We start from the raw sequence: 17,751 nt of genomic DNA, 5'->3' as shown, positions 1-17,751 counted from the left end.
CTGAGAAGAGGCTATTAAATTTGTAATTAAGAGGTGGTTGGAATCTTTGGACAAGTGGTTTCCGTTGCATGATAAAGTTGGAAGCCAGAATGCAAGGGATGATATTACAATTGAAATCTGATTTTCTCAGTGGGGAGAGTGTGCAGAGATATGTGGGAGGCTTGGGTGTGTTTATAGGTGGCAGAAAAGAAACAAATAAATAGGGAAAGATTAAAGATTATAGAAAGGGGATGATGGCAGGTTAATCTGTTTGAGAAGACAAGAGGATATGAGTTCAAGGGTATATAGAGGGGTTAGTTTGGAAAGAAGAAAGATCACCTCTTCATCAGAGATTGAAGTAAAGGAAGAAATGGTGGGGGAATGATGTCAGAGAGATGTGAGACGAAGAGAAGCAGAAAAGAGGGAATATGACTTCAATTTTTTCACCAAAGTATGAGGTGAGGACCTCAGCTGAGAAGGTGGGAAGAGGAGGTCCTGGAAGAGAGGAGGGGAGATTTGACGTAAGTCATTGTAGAATCAGCTAGGTGATTCAGTGGACAGAGTGTGGGACTTGGAATGACGGGGCCCTGAGGTCAATCCTGCCTCGGACACTCTAGCTCTGTGTTTCTGGGGAAGTCATATAACCTTTCTGTGCCTCAGTTTCCTCATCTGTAAAATAAAGAGAATAATACTGCCTACTTATTGGGTTGTAAGGCTCAAATGAGTTAAAAGTGTTTTATAAATCTTAAAGCACTATGTAAAACACTAGCTCCCTTCTCACACTCTCCTCTTTCCAAGGAGAAGAAAAATGTATACTCTAATAATAATATTGGGAAAAAAATGAACAATTTGGAAAGACTTAGGAATTTTGTTCAATGCAATAATCAACCATAATTCCTGAGGACCCATGAAGAATGTTACCCATCTCCTGACAGAAAAACAATATAATAAATATGCAGAATAAGATATACATTTCTAGACCCAGCCAATATGGAAATTTGCTTAGTTTTGCTTGACTATACATATTTATTATAAAGCTTTTCCTTTTTGCCCTTCTGGTGGGGTATGGGGTGGATAGCTAAAAGAAAGCAAATGCTTGATAACTGAAAAACATGTAATCTAAAAATTACTTTGTGTTTGCTTTTCTGCATAATTCAAGGAGAACGTAAAGTCTTTGAGGGAAGGAATTGTTTTTTGTCTTTATACCTCCAGTATCTAATACAGGGTGGCACAAAGTAGGTTCTTAACAAATATCTATTGAATTGAACCTATATGAAATATTACAAAAATATATATAGTTCAAAAATAGCAGACTCCAGAAATTTTAGACCTCACAGGATGCTCATATTTGTGAAGCCTTGATAGTACATGAATACAATTACACCATTTTACCCACAACAGGAAGGCTGTGCCAAAATTACTACCGATAAACTTCCTATAAAAAATTTACCCAAATTTTCTGTATTCCTTCTGATATTGGTTACATTTGCTTTAATTGTACAAACTCTTTTTAATTTAATGCAGTTGAAATTATCCATTTTGTACCTAACTTTGCTCCTCTATTGTTTATTCATAAATTGTTTGCCTATCCACAAGTCTGATTAAGTAATATGCTCCATGTTCATCTAAATAAAATAAATTTAAAAAAACCAAAATTACTACGATGCAACTTTTGCTACTTCAAAAGAGCTGACAGTCATATTGTCTTCTTGAATGATCCTCTGAGAGCGTGACACAAGAAGGGGAAGATGACCTTATCCCGTCTGTATCCACTTTTGCCAAGGAGATGGCCTTGTAGAGAGAAGGTAACTGGGATTCTATAGATTGGTTTCATCTTTGTACATGTTTGGGCATCTTCTCTCACCTTTTCCCATTTTTTTTTTAAAACAAGACTTCTTCCTCACACTATTGGCCATAACACGTTCGGGCTGAGAAAAGGAATAACAGAAAGGAGATAGGGAGCTAACATGAAAGTTAATATTACCAATATGACTACATATATGAGTCCAAACTCTTGTCCTTTGTTCAAGGTCTTAACACCCAAATATAGAATTTCAGATGTAGACACCTTCAAAACTTTAACTAAAAAAAATAATAATTTAGGAAGAGTGACTTAACATTAACTTTTTCTGTACCAGGTACCTTAAGAATCTCTTATGTTTAAAGAGTGACCTATTAAAGACCTATCCTGTTTTTAAAAAATCATATGTGGTATATTAAAGGCTTTGTATACCCAGCGCCTAGCACATAGTAAGTTTTTAATAAATGCTTGTTGACTGACTGACTTGCTGACTATCCTTGTAACAAGATTTTAATAAAAAAATTTTGGCAGAAGACATCAAAACAATTATCAAACCAAATCAACCAAATATCACATGAAAAATACCACAAAATTTCCTAAAATCAATAAAAAATAAAAAAAATAAAGTTTCAAAATACTATGTAAAAATGGATTAATCTGTATTTTATAGGAATTAGTGATTTCATAATTCACCAACAGACAGAAAGAAGATGAAAAACTATGGACTTCTGAACTTCAGCTTCAAACTAAGTATGTTTGAAAGTGAAGTTTTAGACTTCTATTTTCTACATTTTCAGAAATTTTGTAACTGTAACATAAGGTTCTTGGAAAAATAATTTAAAAAATAAAAACTGAGTGGTAGTATAATTTTCTTGTGGCCTTAGATGGGGAGGAGAACTGGAACTATGTCTTCCTGATTTTCCCAAGTGTATTAAAAAGAACCTGTCACTAAAGTACTACTCTGATATTTCAATACAGTAGATGAGTGTTTTCATGTTTTCAACGCCTTTGTTAGCAGAATACAATCTCAATCATATTCATCCTCAAAAATTTTTAAGTGAGAGTTCCATGATAATGCTTGTCTGAAAACTGGTCTTTTTAGATGCAAAGCTGCTTAGACAATTGGCCATCAGATAATTAAATCTTGTTTTAGCTCTCCTAACTCAAGGATGCTGTATACTTGTGCAAAGAGTTGCTATCTGCATGGTGGAAGGAATACCCACGTTCATGAAATCACAAATCCTTAAATTGAGTAACAAGGTATAACCAACAAAATTCATAGGATATGTATCTGATTATATTATTATTTCAATACAACCTGACAAGATACTGTAAACTAACCCAGAAATCCCAAATCTGCTATAGCCAAATCAGTAAAAGTAAAATTATAATCACATGGAGAATTTTTTTCCTAAATATAATTTAAACTACTTATATTATAGTTGTGGTTAAAACAGTCTTCTCATTCTGATGGCTTGAAAAACACACTAAGCCTCACATTAATTTTGACCATCATATGTGTAATGAAAAAAAATCCAAAAATTTAAATGTTTCCTAACAGACTTTTACAATACAAACATTAATATTTATGTATTAAAACTGAATTATAAAAATAACCTAGCACGAATTCTTCAAAGCATGTGGTTTCTGCTGAAGGAGCCCCACATTTCACTAAAAGAGGCTGGATAACATTACCGCAAAACATCAACAGGGGTTGATGTCAGCGACTTCATGCTAAACATCTGTGTTACATTTCCATCGTGGAAATTTTCCCTTTTACCTAGAATATGCATTTATAAACGCTCATAAATCAAAACTCTAACAATGCAAAATAGAACCTTACTGCTCCTTTGCAGTAGAGCCGTAACTTCCCAGATGGAGTGCGGACAATCACTGACATTCTTTTTCTGGTGCTGAAAGAAAAGAGGCTTTCCATAATGTGCACTTATACCAGAATGTACATAGAAATGCTTGCCATGCATCACAGACTTTAATACTCGCAGCGCAGAAATAAATTCGAACCAATAATGGGCCACATCCTTCCGGACAAACAAACTATTCCCCAGGAGTAAAGTTAGGCATTTTTGAAGCAACATTAAATTTTTCAAGGCACCGGGGCACAATTTACTATCTAGGAGGAATAATTTAGAAAACGGTCCTCTAGTGACCTGAAAGAGTTAATGCACCTCCCAAAATGTTACTCCTGGGGAAAAAGTTATCTTCTGTGAAAGGTTCTGGTCCAGTGTTTTCAGGTTTGGTATATTTATCCAAATAAATATGTATCATAGTAGATGAATTACACATTTAAAAGAAAATGTGGCTTTAAAGGACATGTAATCAATCTGTCTTTAATTTTTAATAAAAACACTGGTTAAGTTAACTACTGATCCTTAAAACAAGAACTTGGACATTTAAAATAATCCTTCTTCAGTGACTGCAGGCAGCCCACTAGCATCATGCAAAATCTAATTTACATAAATAAATCTGAGCTATCAAGAACAAACATTTCATCACTGTGGTTGATGATACAGATAAGCACAGTTTAATGAAAACTGCCTGCCAAATGTACAAAATGTTTCAATGCATCAATGAAGAGACAGCAAATTACACTGAGAACAGAATGGCACCATAAAAAAGATACTAGGCCTTCATTTGGAAGCCTACATGTTCTTTTCCCGTGACTGGAAAAAGGTTCTTTTATGATACAACTGCACCTATGAGTCTCCCTATTCCTTTGTCCCCCACTCTGTTTATGAGCTTCTTACGATCAAGAACAGTCATGAGGTTAGTTGGATATGTTGTAGTAGTTAGGGATAGCAGTCCCCTTCATACATTGATGATTGCAATTAAAATTAAGCTAATAACACATTGTTTTGGGTATTTTTGTTTGATAGTAGTATACAACAAAAGCAACTTGCTTTTCTTTTGTTCTTTTTTTCCTTTCCCTTTTTGCAGGAGGAGCAACAACGGCTTCTTTTGAAGGCCAAGATCATTTAAATTCTCATTGGGTTTTTTTAAAATTTTTTTTGGAGGGGGGAAGGGAGGGAAATTGGCATTAAGTGACTTGCCCAAGGTCACACAGCTAGTGAATGTGTCAAGTGTCTGAGGCCACATTTGAACTCAGGTCCTCCTGACTTCAAGACTGGTGCTCTACTCACTGCGCCACCTAACTGCCCCTCTCATTGAGTTTTGAGGGCAGTTGTTTGTAAATTATAAAATGCTACACAAATGTGAGCTGTCATTACCCACATTGTCACTATCATCATTAAGAACATAATCTAACATATTTTTGCCTGAAATGGCTGTTTGAATGGGAGACAAAGCACCCAGGTCCCACATACCTATTCCTAAAATTTGGACCTAAAACCTAAAGTTTGAACCAGGCCTAGTAATGATCAAGAAATATACTGAGAAATTATAAGAAGTGACTTCTCCCACTCTGTAACTGCACAAAAAGTCAACCATAAGCCCATGGGCAGTAGGAAAGGGCCTTCTACCAGCAAAGCGAGCACGAGAATAGTGCAAGCTGCCTTTCAGGGCAACAGAACACAGGGACATGTGTAGCCTGTAAAAAAGGCTCTTTGTCGTGAGGCAGCAAAAGCAGATGGCTCCTTTGAGTAAACACCGGGGTGAAGGCTTTAGAAGCTCTAGGGAACCTTACCAGGACACACTGACTGGAGCAGGATCACAGAACTGTCAGACCACAATACTCAGGTTCTCAGGCAAGGGCTGCCCAGGCTCAGGGACTCTGAGATTTCAGATACTCAGGCCTGAGATTTCAGAGAGGTCTATGAGCATCCAGTATTCTGAATTTCAAAGATCCAGGGGCCTCACCCCACAAAGTTGGAGGCTAGCAAGAACCCAGGGGACCTAGCATAAGATCAAATAGGTTTGATCATTCTGTCTAAAAGTGCAATAAGGGGTGGAGCCTGGTACTAGCACGAGGCTTCAATTCAGGAACTAAAACTGCAGAGATTAGTAAATCGAAGAAAACATCAAGAAGTATAAAAAAGTTAATGTGAGTCTAGAGATTCACCGAATTACTCAACAATTATTTCTGCAAGCAGAAATTCAAAAGAAAAAAACTGATTTCCTACAAGGACTATATGAATACCTAGGAGCAATGAAGCCAGACATAAAAGAATCCAAAGTAGAATAAGTAGCTTAGGAGAGAAAGTAATAAACCTTATCAAAGAAAGGAATCCCTGAAAACTAGAATAGATCAGATAGAAATCAATGACTCTAGAAGACAGGAAGAAATATTAGAACAAAACCAAAAGATTGGAAAAAATTTAAAAATGAGATATCTGAGGTTAAAAAAATTACCTGAAAAACAGATCAAGTAGAGATAATTAAAGAATCATTCTCTGAAAGCCATAATTTTAAAAATATTTCAAGAAATCATAAAGGAAAACTGCCCAGATCTATCAGAATCCAAGGGTAAAATAAAAATAGAAATAATCTACTAATCACCTCCCAAAGGAAGCCCCAGGAATGTCATTGCCAAAATTTAGAATTCCCATGTCGAAGAAAAAACTATTGCAGGTATCCAGAAAGAAAAAAAGCAGTTCAAATATCAAAGAATTACAGTCAGGATCACACAAGACCTGGCAGCTTCTACTAAAAATGAGGAGATCTTGGAACATAGTGTTCCGAAAAGCAAAGGAGATAAAATTACAAGCAAGAATAAATTGCCAGCAAAGCTGCAATCAATTATACAAGGGGAAACATGGACCTTTAGTGGAATAGAGGACTTTCAAGTATTTATTGGAAAAAGACCAAACTGAGTAGGAATTTTGAAAGATAAACATGAGTCCAGAGAAACCTAGAAACGCAAATTTATTTGAGCAAACTGGTCAAAGCTATATAATTTCTCATAATTGGAGTGCGTGAGGAGAATATATAAATACGGAAGAAAGAATGGAGGAAGCGGGCATTGGATGAATCTCACTTTTTATCTGAAATGGACAGACAGGTTGAATCCAAATATACAAGTTTGGTGCAGAAAACCATCGAACTCAACAGGGAAACAAGTGATTACAAGAAGGGGAGAGGTTAAGAGAGAGGATGATACTGGGGAGGGAATAGTCCCAAGTCCAATGAACTTCCTGATCCTGTAGGAGGCAACTAAAAGGGGAAAAAAAAGAAGAATCTAAGAGGGTGACTTAGCTTACCTATTAAGATACCTGGGGGTGAGATTATGCAATTGTGGTATATGAATGTAATGGCATATTATTGTGCCATAAGAAATGACCAAAGAGTGACTTTGAGAGAATTCTGGGTAGTATGATGTGTTGGTAGCAAAAAATGGGCTCCTTAGCACTTAGTCAACAAGTGCCCTTGAATAGTTTGGCTTTTTCCCCTGAACTAACTGAATGCTGTTTGTATGTTGGATTGGAGTAAGCTTGTCAGCCCCTTCACCTTGCTTCCCTTGCTTAAGCTGATGGAAAGAACCTGTGCTTTCCCGGTCAACCCCTTCACCTTGCTTAAGCAGATTGAAAGAACCTGTGCTTTCCCTGGCGTACCTTACACCCCCCGCAGAAGCCGGATGGTTAAAAACAGCTTCCGTTGGAGCCAGAGGCTGCTATAGCTACAGCCACAGCCGAAGCTGAAGCAGGAGCTGCCGGTAGCAGAGCTGACCTATGTGAGAAAGCTGAACAAGGACTTGAGGCCAGTGGGTAATCTTTTTACCATAGTGGGGAAGCATGTATGTGATTTTGCTTTACACCATCATGCTTCTCTGTGGCCTCCTGGTTACTCTTGTGAGGTGGACTTATTGGGCCTGGAAGCTTTTGATCAATATATCAAAATGGGGATGCAGGTTCATGGGTTGGTTACTGTGGAGCCTAAATATATGCTTTGATTCTTCTGCCTCCTACTTTGAGAGTTTCTTATATCCGGCAGTTCTGAACCTTTCAGACATATATATGATCCTCTTTGAAATTATAAACTCTGCCCTCCTAATACATATGAACTGAAGCATAAATGAGAAGAAACAAGAGAACAATTCGTACAATGACAATAACATAGTGGAAAAAATAACCATGAAAGACTTAAGAGCTCTGATCAATGTAACAACCACCTATGTTTCCAGAGGATGTATTTGGACATGGCCACTGTGTGGATTAATTTTGTTTGACTTTGATAATTTATTGCAAAGTTTTTCTTCTTTTTTTCTCTTGGTTTATAGTTGGAGAAGTGGGGTTGGGAGGAGGAGGAAATGAGTAATAATGATACTAGAATAAAAGAGTGCCACTAATATTTTTTTAATGCAGAGAAGGAACAAAAGGAAGCCCAGATAATTAGGGTAGTTTTGAAAATTAATGTGTAGAATTTTTAGAAAATGGAATCTTTATGAAATGGAGAATCATGTTTTCCTATAGAAACCTCTTTTTCTGTTCTGCTGTGTATATAGAAAAGCTCTTTTTTGGTGTTTGGAATAATTTGCTTCCTAAAAAGTTAAGGAATTTGAACAAAAAAAAAGTAATGAAAAGTATTTATCTCCTTTTGATAAAGCACAGCTACCTAGGCACAGTTGTCTTAGAACAGAGGAAATCATTTCTGAAGATCTATTTACTTAACTATAAAGATAAATATAATCATAGCATATGGGAATGAAGAAACAAATCACAGAAATGTTACTAATCAATGTAGAAGGGATGAAGTAAACAACTGCCCTAGAGAAATATAAATAGAAACAGAGTTAATTAATTTTCTAGTTGTTTATCCTCTATTAGTTGGTCATTGATCTCTGGACCTACTAGTGATACAGAATGGAAAAACTGTCTAAAAATATTCATCCTAAACCTATTCTGGTACTTTGAAATGGGCTGCCTATGACTACTATCTAAAGATACGTCTGTTAACTTTTATAGACAAAATTTAAGTGTAAATTTAAATGTAAGTCTAAACTAAGTTAAATATAAAATGGAAGTAACCATTATTAAAACATTTAAATAAAAATAAGCATCTATATATCCCATACATAAGTGAATTTTAAAAAATAATGAAAAAAATGGAATAGGTGGTTTACCTGGTGAACTCCAGGACATTAAGTAATTCATATCTTTCTTCCTGTCCAAGCTAAGAGAAAAAAAATAGTAGTAAGAAGTTGTCTTTTTTAGCTTTTGTACAAAATTTAATATTAAAACTATAATTGTGCATTAACATAGAAAATGTTAATGTAAAAATGTTCTCTTTTGAAATACATTTTCTTAACATGAACTTACAGAATCTATGATGACTGAATCAGGTGTTCTTCCAGTGAAAACAAAGTTCAACTGTTTAGCAGCTCTGACCAGGGCTCCTTCATCTGTTTTAAGAAATCATTTGATATTAGTGATTACTATGGAAGCACTGTGGTGATTTAATATATAAAGAGCTGGCATTAGAGTAAGGAAGACCTGGGTTTGGCTCTACTTTGTAACATGTAATGGCTGGGGGACCATGGGCAAGTCCAGTTCCTGGCACACCTTAGGTGGTTAATAAATGCTTGTGGTTGACTTAAGTTTTCAGTGTCATAGGCAACTTTCTAAAGTTGGTAAGTACAGGCATCTAGGTGGCATGGTGGATAGAGTGCTAGACTTGGAGTCTAGCAGGGCAGCCTAAGATCAATTAAGGTTTTGGATACTTACTAGTTATGTGATCCTAGGGAAGTCACTTAACCTCTTTCTGGTTCAGCTTAACAGCACCTACTTCATATGGTTGTTTTGAGAATCAAATGAGGTAATATATTCAAAAGAGTTTGCAAACCACTTACAACACTGTAAAAATATTAGATATAATAAGTTATAGAAGACTGATCTATCTGCATCAATGGAGGGATTTTATATGTGGGGAACTCTTGACCTCAATGAAATTACAAATTTGGAGAAAAATAGTCAAAATAATGATAAGAAATAACAAATATACTTGAAAAATTAATATATTATGGTAACATATGGATTGACCAATATGTTAATAAAAAGAGGTTCTAATAAATATTTTTCAAAAAATTAATGAAATATTAAGCAAAAAAAATCCTTTTTGGGTCAATTTTTGTTCTTGAAAATGTATGTAAAATATCTCATTCTCACCTTAATAACTACTGTATATTGCACATAACAATCTTTGGTGTTTGAGAATCTCTCAGGACTTTGGAGTCATGACTTTGAAAATGTACTGTCTGTTCCTGGGGCTATAGAACTTGTACCATATAGCCTAATAGGTTTTTAATAAATGTTGAACTAACTCAGAAATGTAGGCTGGCTATATTAATACACCCAGAATATTTCCTGAGTTTCTGCTAATTGCTGCTATCCCATATTATAATAATATCATGGCATAGTTTAAAGGGCATTGTTCTGAAAGTTATGAGACCAGGGTTAAAGTGTTGGCTTTGCTACTGACCATGGGACTTTGGGCAAGTCATTCTTTCTAATCTAGTTTCCTTATGTGTAAAATGAGAAAACTAGACCAGTAGATCTGTAAGTCTTTTCTAGCTCTGACATCATGATGATTTTACATAGATTTATCACTTTGGTCACCTAAAGCCCATTCTTTCCCAGTAACTTTGGAACTGAAGCTTGATCAATGAATACACTGACTAAAATGGCAACACTAGAACCAAAATGTAATATTAGGGGATGAGAACAAGCATTTATTAAAAGCCTACTATGTGCCAGGCACTGTGCTAAATGCTTTACAACTATTTAGCCTAGAAACTATGAAATATGACTATTTTAAAGGGTAATGGTTTATTTTATGGAGTTTTATAAATCACCTTCCATGTCTGTGTAGAACATACTATTCTCCAGACTGTTTGCTTTCCTAGAGTTTTGTGTTTATAAGATTGGCAATGTCACCAGTTTCAGACTTAGAGTACTACTAAATCTTGAGTTACTCATTTGGCACCTAAGTTCTCAGTGACTCCTAAATCACTGTAATAGATGCAACATCAACAAACTACTTTGAAAATCTTTTCAAATGATCCAGTCTGTTCTCACTGAACTAAGTCTAAAATACAAATTATTTGCTTAATAGCTCCACAGTGGAAAGAGATGTACACAAGAAGTGCCTACTCTTGGGCAAGCAGAATTTTCTTCCTGAAAGTTTTCTTGAGCTGAAAGTTCATCGCTCTTACCTTAAGTCTAGTTACTCATAAAGAAGGAATAAACAGCATGTATATTATTGCCTGTGTATCAGAAAATGTTTCTCATTTCAGCATTAAATTCATTATTTTGGATACTATGTATTAAATACTGAACATAAAATTTACATGTTTCATATTATCAAAAGAAACTTTTATTCTTCATAAAGTAGATTCTACAAGGCAGTGGTTATCTTACTTTTAGAAATGGTATCAGTTCACTTTGGGAAAATAAACGTTTGGATAATCTGAAATCCTAGGAATTGAGATTTTTTTTTTTTGCAAACAGAATAATTTTCTAAGGTGAAAGTTCTGACAATTACTTAATTGTTACCTGGAGATGCTGCTTGGTAAATAATCTTATCACCTTCTCGTTCTGGTACTGCTGTATGACAAATGGCCATCATTGTAAGAAATTCGCATATAATAGGTGCAGTTGGCTAGAGAGAGAAGAGCAAATAAATAAAACTGTGCTTATCATTTAAGTGTTCCGACTAGCTAGTGAAAGCAACAATACCATCTTACGTTTTCCCACAATTCCTTTAAAAATCAAGATATCTCTACAGGTTAGGATACCACCATCAGCACTAATTTATAAGTGAAAATTTACACTGAAGAAAATAGGGAAATATTCTATTGTCTAGATGGTTTTAGTTACAGAACCGACTGATTTGACAAATATTAATTGAATTTCTTATGAAGCTTGTATTACAGCATGGGAAATTGAGGAGGATTACCAAGATGATAGCTCACAGAAGTTTGATAGACATATAATACCTGGATTTTGTCATGATTCTTGACAAAATTTCACAAGATACTTTTTTGGAGAAGTTGCTTTGAAATTCTATGATTATTTGTGATTAAGATGGAGATATGTACGTGGATAACAGTGTAGCTGGGCCAGCTTGGAACTGGATGAAATGTTTTACCCAAAGAGTCCAGACATGGATCAATGTCAACCTAGAAGGACATTTCTAGGAGAAATGACCTAAGGAATCTGTCCTGGCTCTGTTTTATTTAATATTCTTATCAGTGACTGAATGAAGACTAAGATGACATTTACAAAATCTGAAGATGCTAAGAAGCAGAGAGGGATAGCTGCATGACAGAATTAGCATCTAAAAGGATCTCAGTAGACTGGAAAGATGTTTCAAATATAACATTATGAAATTTAACAGCAATAAATGTGAAGTGTTGCCTGTGGTCTTAAAATTCTAAGTACAAGATGGAAGACACATCAGGCAGAAGACCATTTGTTTATCAGGCCATTTCATATTTGGTAAAAACAACCCCCCTCAAAAAAAAACCCCTAAAACCTCCAACCAACCCAATTTAGAAGTTTTATTGCATTCCAAGGTCAATCTGAGTGGAAAAAAAAGCATGACCTAGTATATATGACCTTGCCAAGCTACCTAGTGTAATCTTAGGCTATACTGACGGATAAATAGTCCCGAATGAATATAGTGATACTCCCCAGGGGACTGTTTGGTTGTGGGTGTCATAGTTTAGAAAACTGGAGTAGGTTTATGAGGGCATATTCAAGCTAAAGGACTAGCTGAAGGAAGTAGGGAACTAGGCTTTTGTAAGAGAGTACTTCGCAACTGTAACCAAAGATTTACAACCTATGTGTCAGCTTTGACTCTTATGCTCTCTCAACCCCACCACCCATCCAATCAAGTTCTGCTGTTTCCATATTTCTAACATCTCTTGGGTGTGGCTCCCTTTTCTCATTTGATACTGCAGCAACACTGGCTCAGGCTTTCCTAACTTCACAAGGGGACTATTGTGATAGCGATAATGAGGTTGCCCAGTGGATAAAGTATGGGACTCAGAGTCAAGAAGAGTTGGGTTCAAATCTTATTTCAGATATTTATTAGCTTTGGGATCTTAGGAAAATCACTAAAATGTCTCTAAACATCAATTTTTTTACCTTTTAAAATGGGGAAATAGCACCTCCGCTTCATAAGGATGCTGTAAAGATCAAATGAGCTAATGTGTGTAAAATGCTTTTCAAACCTTAAAGTACTATTACTTGAAGTACTACTCTTGGTTCTTAAAGTACTATTCATGAGAGCCAGAGTAGTGAGAGTGCTGGGCATGGAATTAGAAGGACCAGGGTTTTAATGCTGCTTCAGAAATTGGGTTAGCTCTGTGACACTGAGCAAGCTGAGTACCTTCTCTGTTTCCTCTCCTAGAAGGTATAATAAATTCACTCGTACATTTAAATACTTATTAATTGCTTGTGTACAGACCATTGTATCAGACACAGAGCGGGATATGGGGTTTAGAACATAAGTTCTTGGCTCTAGTGGAAATGGCAATTTAACAGGAAAATAAGGAAGGACAACAAGAGTATTTACATAACAAATTAAGATTTGCAAAGTGATTTGCATATGTTAACTCATTTGGTCCTCACAACAAACAACCCTGTGTGATAGCTGCTATCATTTTCTCCATTTCATAGCAGCTGAAACTGAAGGAGCTTAAGTGACTTGCCCAGGATCACACAGCTAGTAAGTGTCTGAGGCCAGATTTGAACTCCTCCCTTCCAGACAGACTCCAAGCAGCACTCAATCTCCTACCCTATAGAGCTTCCTCCCACTAAAACACAGATGGCTCTAATATACCACACTATGTGTTCTTTAGAGAACTGCAAATCAAAGAGCTACAATTTTGGGCAGTGGCCGACCTCTGAGCTGGGTTTTAGAGAACAGGAATTAAACAGAGGAAAATGCTGAAAGATCCTTCTAGCCACAGGGAGCAATGTGATCAAAGGCATGTGAAGTGGAAGAATACAGAGGGGAAGAGAGCGTGCACAGAATAGTTCCATTTGGCTAGAGCCCTAGCACATGGAGGGTAGTCATAACAAATGGAGCTGGAAGAGTCTATGGGGGAAAAGATGGGCTGGCAATTACAACAAAGGTGGCTCCTATCTTTTAGGTCTTTTCTTTTGGCTTCTTGTACCTTCCTCCCTTCTTGTACCTTCTAGTACCTTGAAGTACTAATCCTTTCTTAGAAGAGGCTTAGAGAGATTTCTTAGACAACAAGGTGACTCTCCTAACTCAGGACAAAGTAGAACTCTTATTTTCATAAATTATCTCCATAGAATCTCGAAGAGCAAAATGTGATGAGTAGACAAGAAACAATGTTTTCTATTTTCAGGTGTTTCAAGTTTTCTAGGTTAACTTGCAGGGGATTCTACTAATATCAGGGGACTGGAGATTTTTTAATGCAGATCTAGCTCAGACTTACAGTTTGGGGCAAGTTAATTGATGCCTATGGGCCATTATATTCATGTTAAAAAACACATTCACAAAAACCAAGTGGGAAGGCAAAGCTAGAGAGAAGTTGTCTGAAAAAGAGCAGAAGATTTTGGTGAGCCGTAAGCACAGTAAGAGTCAACAATATAACATGTATCCCAAAAAAGCTAACACGATATTTGGCTCCAATGAGAGAACCATAGCTTCCAGGAATAAGGAGATATATTCTTGATCTACTCTGTCCTGGAAAGACCACATCTGCACTGCTGTGTTCAGTTCTGGGCACCACAGTTTGAGAAAGACATAAGATGGAGGGGGGCAACCAGGACAGTCAAAACCCTTAAGTCCATGAGGACTGATTAAAGAACATGGAGCCTGAAGAGAAGACTAGGGTACTTGAGATGCTATGACATGGGAAGGACTTGTTTGTTTGGCCCCACAGGGCAAAATCAGGAGCAATGAGTGGAAACTGCAGGGCTAATTTCAAAGACATAAAAGAGGCTTGAGGGCAAGAAAACCTTCCTAGCTTATCTAAAAGTAAAATGGACTGCCTCAGGAAATAATGAGTTTTTCATCATTTGAAGACTTCTAGTGAAAGATGGATGATTTTTTGTAATAACAATGTTACCTGCAGCTGCTGTGGAGGTATAAGACCAACAACACCAGCACACAGGAGGGCTGCTAGCACGAGTTCATCGATCTGCTTTTCTAAGGAAAGCAACTTAAAGGGGTTTACAATCTCACTTTAATTAAACATACACATATCATTCATTTAGTTCAGGGGAAAAAGCCAACAACCTGAACTTCAGAGAAAACACAAGCAGAAATTATATAAACAGAACAAATAACACAAATCAGCAGACAGGGCTTCTGTCTGTCCATAGCAATACATACATAATTACCAGAGAGGGAAGCACGAAGATCTGGGTTTTCAGAGCCGGGGGGAGTGGGGCTCCTTAACCACTACCCAGAGTCTCATCTGGCCAAGTCACAGGAACACTCTTCCCAAAGAAAAATGCCAACCTCAGAGTACATATACACTTCTTCAGGGTCAAAGGGCACCATAACCGTGTGACTCAAACTCATGTGACTTAGATTTTCTTGTGACTTAAGCAGGTCATCAAAACTCTTGATTCAATCAAAGGCAAGGCTTAAAGGCACTTGGTTGCCTTAGTGCTGAGAAGCACTTCAAAAGAAAAAAAAAAAAAGCAAAAAGTCCCACTTTGCTTGCCCTTATACCTTTGGCTCCAGTATGTTACAGAGGGGACTCTTTTTCAGGCTTGGTTTGGAATAGATGTCTGCTTATGTCCCTTCCAACACTGAAATTATGTGATTCTGTGAGAAGAGTACTAATTATTTATCAGGAATAAAGAGCTCCACAATTAATTCATGGAAGGTATTTTGAAAAAACAGCATTCTGGTTGTTGATATTACTACACCGACTTATTAAAAACTAAACATTCTTTGCCAGCTTATTACTGATTCGGTAATGTTATTTCAAAATTTGTTAAATATGTATAGAAATTATTATATCCCTACAGTTTCATTATTTAAGGAATATACAGGGAAAGTAGTTTGTGCTTCAAAAGACCTCTTTTATCATTTCTCATAAAAATTTTAAAAAATGTTTCCATGCCACTTACATGATTACTTTGGAGATTTTCCAGCAATGATGAATCATTAAATGTTTTTTCTTCTCCAGGCTGTGAGCCCTGCCTAATTTGGGGGTGTGGGGAGGAGGAAGAGAGAAAAATTGGTTCATTAGTTTGAGCATGGATCTGTTTGTCACTACCTATTACCAAGACAATCAACTAAACTTCTATACGCAAAACCATTTAGTAGGGTAAGTATAATACTTGCTTTTCTAATGAAAACATTACAATGTTGACTAACAAAAAGTTATTTGTGTCAAGAATAAGTGTATTAGAACCCAGTATATTCAGTGTACTAAAACATGACTCACTTTTGTAATCTGAAGGAAATGAAAAGTGCTCTTGCAGCTGACGTTACAGATATAAAATTATGCCTTAGTAACATGAAAGCAACATTAAGCAATTTTTAATTATCAAAAAAGAAATATAGGTGCTTAAATACAGAATGGCATTTGTGGTGCTGAAAGATTTTCCTAGAGCTCTCTTATTTACTCATACACATATGTCATACATATATACATATATATGTATGTATACAAACACACACATGCATGCACATTTATATTTATATTTACATTGGTTCACACTTGTGTTTTCATCTGGTGTGGAAAATAACTCCATTGACTCAACAACTCATCTATAATTTATTTTCTTAGATTGTTTTCCTGCTGGGGCACTCTGAACAATTAGGGGATTGGTCTATGGTCACACAGCTAGTATATGCCAGAAGCAGCAATTGAATCTAGCGCCACTTTAAGGTTAGAGCCTGAACCTTTGTAAAACGTCCTCTAATTAGGCTTAAAGTGAGAGAGCATGTAAACTTGTTTTCCTCCCTTGTCTCTTGACCATAAATTCTTTCATTTCTCTGTGCTCAGAGAGATATTAGCCATGAACATCCTTCTTTAATTTCTGAGATTCACTAACTCTGTTTGAAATTGTATAAATTCTTAATGCTCTAGAACCCTCTGAAAATTAGACCCTCTGAAAAATGAGACTAGTTCCTAGCTGTTTTAATAACCTCTGGGCAATCAGAGAGTCTTTATTCTATACCAACTGCATTTATTGGAAGGACAAAGAGCATTAATATTTTTCATTTTGTATTATTTACTGATACATTCTACAAGAACCAAATGGTGGCAACTTTTTTATTTATTCATAGTCCAAACATTTGTCATTCTTTAAGACCACATAGTATTTCATTGCATGTAAGGACAACAGCCCACCTAGTTACATATAAGGTCACAAAGTTTAAAGCTTTAAAAGATTTTAGAGAAAACTGAGCCTTCTCAGATACCAAGGCACAGAGAACTTGGGTGATATGCCTAATATCACACAGGAAGTTAATGGCTAAGTCAGGTCTTTGGAGTTAATTCCTTCCACAGAAGGAGAAGAAAATTGCTTAACCAAAGCTTTGAGCAAATAGTTCAGTCTTTATTCATTATATATGATTTTGCTTGTTTGAAGACAGCGAGACACTGAGAAACAAATGGAAAATTTTGTTATGGGAACTTTCTCCGCGTTAGCTATTTTTTTTTAAACCAGGCCCTTTGATTTCATCAGAATAGAGGAATTCCTTTTGTTGAAGCCCATTGACACCTGTTTAGGAACTTAGTTTTAGAGAATTGCCTGTGGGCTCATATATGGAACCAGTATGTTTGTGTCAGAGGTGGTACTTGAACACAGGTCTGACTCTAAGGCCAACTCTCTTTTCACTATGGCCTCTCAAATATATGTTATATATAAATCAAATGTGACGAATGGAAGATTCCCAAGGTGATCTCCTTTTATACACATTAAGATATAAGAGACAATTAAATTTGTTATTCATAGAAAAAAAATTGAATAAAGGATGGCAAACCATAAAAGCATATAGTTCATTGAAAAACCAACAATTTATCTGTTCTCTTCAAATTAGAGGAATAAAACCAGGAA

At 36.1% G+C, this 17,751-nt stretch overlaps 1 protein-coding gene across 1 annotated transcript in view; it reads right to left on the bottom strand.

The window, feature by feature from the left end:
- ATP8A1 (ATPase phospholipid transporting 8A1) overlaps nucleotides 1-17,751 on the bottom strand; it is a 297,433-nt gene that overhangs the window by 149,557 nt on the left and 130,125 nt on the right. Inside the window, exons 16-20 of the mRNA XM_036763200.1 lie at nucleotides 15,811-15,883; nucleotides 11,242-11,347; nucleotides 9,010-9,092; nucleotides 8,814-8,863; nucleotides 3,624-3,693 (exon numbers count right to left, since the gene is read on the bottom strand). Of these exons, the coding sequence (XP_036619095.1) occupies nucleotides 3,624-3,693; nucleotides 8,814-8,863; nucleotides 9,010-9,092; nucleotides 11,242-11,347; nucleotides 15,811-15,883 (382 nt within the window). The remainder of the gene's footprint in view (nucleotides 1-3,623; nucleotides 3,694-8,813; nucleotides 8,864-9,009; nucleotides 9,093-11,241; nucleotides 11,348-15,810; nucleotides 15,884-17,751) is intronic.

This window comes from Trichosurus vulpecula, chromosome 6, assembly GCF_011100635.1.
Source record: "Trichosurus vulpecula isolate mTriVul1 chromosome 6, mTriVul1.pri, whole genome shotgun sequence".
In the NCBI taxonomy this organism is placed as follows: Eukaryota; Metazoa; Chordata; class Mammalia; order Diprotodontia; family Phalangeridae; genus Trichosurus; species Trichosurus vulpecula.
This window is presented reverse-complemented; position numbering and strand designations above follow the sequence as displayed.